This window comes from Dermochelys coriacea, chromosome 1, assembly GCF_009764565.3.
Source record: "Dermochelys coriacea isolate rDerCor1 chromosome 1, rDerCor1.pri.v4, whole genome shotgun sequence".
NCBI classification, from domain to species: domain Eukaryota; kingdom Metazoa; phylum Chordata; order Testudines; family Dermochelyidae; genus Dermochelys; species Dermochelys coriacea.
The window spans coordinates 166,451,953-166,454,998 of NC_050068.2; the positions used below are offsets into that span (position 1 = coordinate 166,451,953).

The 3,046-nt window shown below is 39.8% G+C and overlaps 1 protein-coding gene across 1 annotated transcript; it reads left to right on the forward strand.

Moving 5' to 3' along the window:
* Positions 1-210: 210 nt before the first annotated feature.
* On the forward strand, positions 211-879 carry LOC119863005 (claudin-8-like). Its single transcript, XM_038420673.1, has one exon. It carries the CDS (start codon positions 211-213, stop codon positions 877-879), a length of 669 nt encoding a protein of 222 aa, XP_038276601.1.
* The last annotated feature ends 2,167 nt before the right edge of the window (positions 880-3,046 follow it).

Genomic DNA, 3,046 nt, shown 5'->3' on the forward strand with positions numbered 1-3,046 from the left:
TAAATAGCAGGTCCTTCTACTCAGTCAGCAATGGACTGATGCCTATTTGAACTTCAGAAATACAAACTGAAACTGCTTCAGAGTCACTTTGGCACACAAGCAAACTATTACAGGAAAGTCTTTCCTGCTCTCGATTTTATCTCCAAGAAACCCTGCTTTGGAAAAACTTTCCTGTGGACTATTTTTTGGTGCACCTGTCTCAGAAGGAATATGGCTTGTTGGCCACTACAAATCACAGGCCTAATACTTGGAGGCATCGGCATGATTGGGACTTTTGCAATCACTGCCATGCCTCAGTGGAGAGTGTCTGCTTTTATTGAAGGTAACATTGTGGTGTTTGAGAACATTTGGGAAGGACTATGGATGAATTGCATCTATCAAGTCAACATCAAGACACAGTGTAAATTCTATGACACTGTACTGATACTCCCACCTATTTTAGAAGTATCCAGAGGACTGATGTGTTTTGCTATGATGCTATCTGTTGTTGCCTTTCTGACAGCCATTATTGGCATGAAGTGCACTGTGTGTGTTGGGGATAACAAGCACGTCAGGAGTAACATTCTGCTGGCAGCTGGGATCATTTTTATCCTAACTGGGATTCTAATTTTGATACCTGTGTCTTGGACTGCCAGCAACATCATTGGAGACTTCTATAATCCAGCAGTTCATGCAGGATTGAAACGAGACTTGGGAGCTGCCCTGTACTTAGGCTGGATGAGCTCAGCATTTCTCCTGATTGGAGGAACATTATTTTGTAGCTTTTATACCTGTGCTGACAAACCCAGAACATGGAGGTATTCATCACATTCCTGCCACAGACCACACAAATTTGAGCATCTGGAAATGAAATCCTCAACCAGGCACGCTTATGTTTAGCTGTTTTGTGATCTTTCTGTTTAGCATTTTGATTTGTACTGATGGATATTAATGCCTATTTTGAATTGTAAGTGGCTAAAGTAGGAACTGTTTGGTTCATTTGTAATTCACTATTATCTATTTAGCTGTATATTTTTTATTATTAGACTTGGAAGGACTAGATTTTTGTCAGTACATGTCAGTAAATATCCATTTCATCACGCACACAAACCGATGAAAAAATATGTCCATCAGTAATCATCAAAATTTGCAGATAGGGAAAGAAAGAAAAATGCCACAAGAATGTATTAGAGTTTTATTTGAAGATATTTGCTTTGTATGTTCTGACATATGATATTGACAATTTGTTTTAATGTTATAAAACTAACTTTTTGAACCCCCATGTCTACTGTCCTTAGTAATTATTGTCTGACTCACTCTATTGTCCGACACCATCTTTGGTGCCTCTAGGCATGGCTGCTGACAGTGTATGTTCTGAGCAGAGATGTCTTGAACAAGCAAATCTTAGTCCCTCAGAACATTCTAGCATTGGTTTCCCACCAGGTAAACAAAGAAACTCTGTGTGTAGGGGTCCCCTTTGATCCTCCATCTACCACAAAGTCACTCATTATGAATGCCTCTCTACTAGGCTGGGGAGTGCACCTGGATAGCCATGTGGCTCAGAGCTTTTGTATTCTGCTGGAGTCCAAACTGTGCACCAGTCTCTTTGAACTTTAAACAGTGCCCAAAGCCTGCAAAATATTTTTACCTTTCATCCATACCATGCATGTCAGAGTTATGACTATGGGGTGTACGACAAACAGGGAAGAGCAAGGTCCACCCCACTCTGCATGGAGGCAATCAAATTCTGGAATTGGTGCATCGGACATCAGATCACCCTTTTGGCTGTGCATCATCTGGGAGCAATGAACACATTTGCAGACTGCCTCAGCAGGAATTTCCACAAGAATAATGAACGGGAGCACCAATTCTCAGTGGTAAAGGATATTTTGCTCTGTTCAAAGTTTTGCCTTGACTGGAAGGATAGTAACTGCAGCATGGGGCCTAGAGAGAGTGTGGGGGAGGGGAAAAGGATGATTCCTGGGGTTCTGGCATGAATTGCGGACGACCTTTCTAAAAGACTTGCTTTTCACACACCAGCTAAAGACAACTGCAAAAATCAATCCAATTCACACAATAGACATACGTTCAGTTTAGTAAGAAATGGCCTCACGTAAGGCAGCACTACAAGGGAATCACATTTTCAGGAATTAAGAAATCTAGGGGCAAATTCTACTCTCTTACTCCAGCTCTCAGAGACATGGAGACCCAAGGTTATATGCTACAGGAAAAGAACAGTACACAAGCAACACCTGAATAAAAGTACAAATGACTCAACTTTTCTGAAAAAGAAAAACACAGAACAAGCATCAAATGTAGATGTGTTAAGGTCTTAAAAATATAAGAATGGCTATACTAGGTCAGACCAATGGTCCATCTAGCCCATTATCCTGTCTTCTGACAGTGGCCAATGCCAGGTGCTTCAGAGGAATGAACAGAACAGGCAATTATCAAGTAATCCAGCCTATGTCGTCCACTCCCAGCTTCTGGAAATCAGATGCTAGGGACACTCAGAACATAGGGTACATCCCTGACCATCTTGGCAAATAGCCATTGATGGACCTATCCTCCATGAACTCATCTAATCCTTTTTTCAACCCCATTATAGTTTTGGCCTTCACATCCCCTGGCAAAGAGTTCTACAGGTTGACTGTACATGACTTAGTATGATTCCCAAACAGGTAAGGTCCTTCATGAACATCAAAGAGGAATTGTACTTTGACTATGTCAGTGAATAAATAGAACCGACCATATGGATGTATTTACTTTTAAGATACTACATTCGCAGTTCTCTTCTCTCTCCCACCCTGCAACTATTGTGAACTTATGACCAACTCTGTGTGTTATTACTAGGTTTTTAAATGTCAATATTAAATACTTAGTTTAAATAGATGGTCACATCAAGTTATTAAATATTTTTGAGATTACAGGAAGAAACAGCTTTGGAAATGACAGTTAACAGCTGAGAAATTTGTATATATTTAAAATAAAAATATGTATATTTTGCTCTTTTTCCTTTACTCTTGCTCTTTTTTATTTTAAAGTGAATGAATATTTTTCTTTATAG

Excerpts from the sequence above, each read along its gene's own strand:
- LOC119863005 (XM_038420673.1), top strand. The coding sequence starts at position 211 with ATGGCTTGTTGGCCACTACAAATCACAGGCCTAATACTTGGAGGCATC.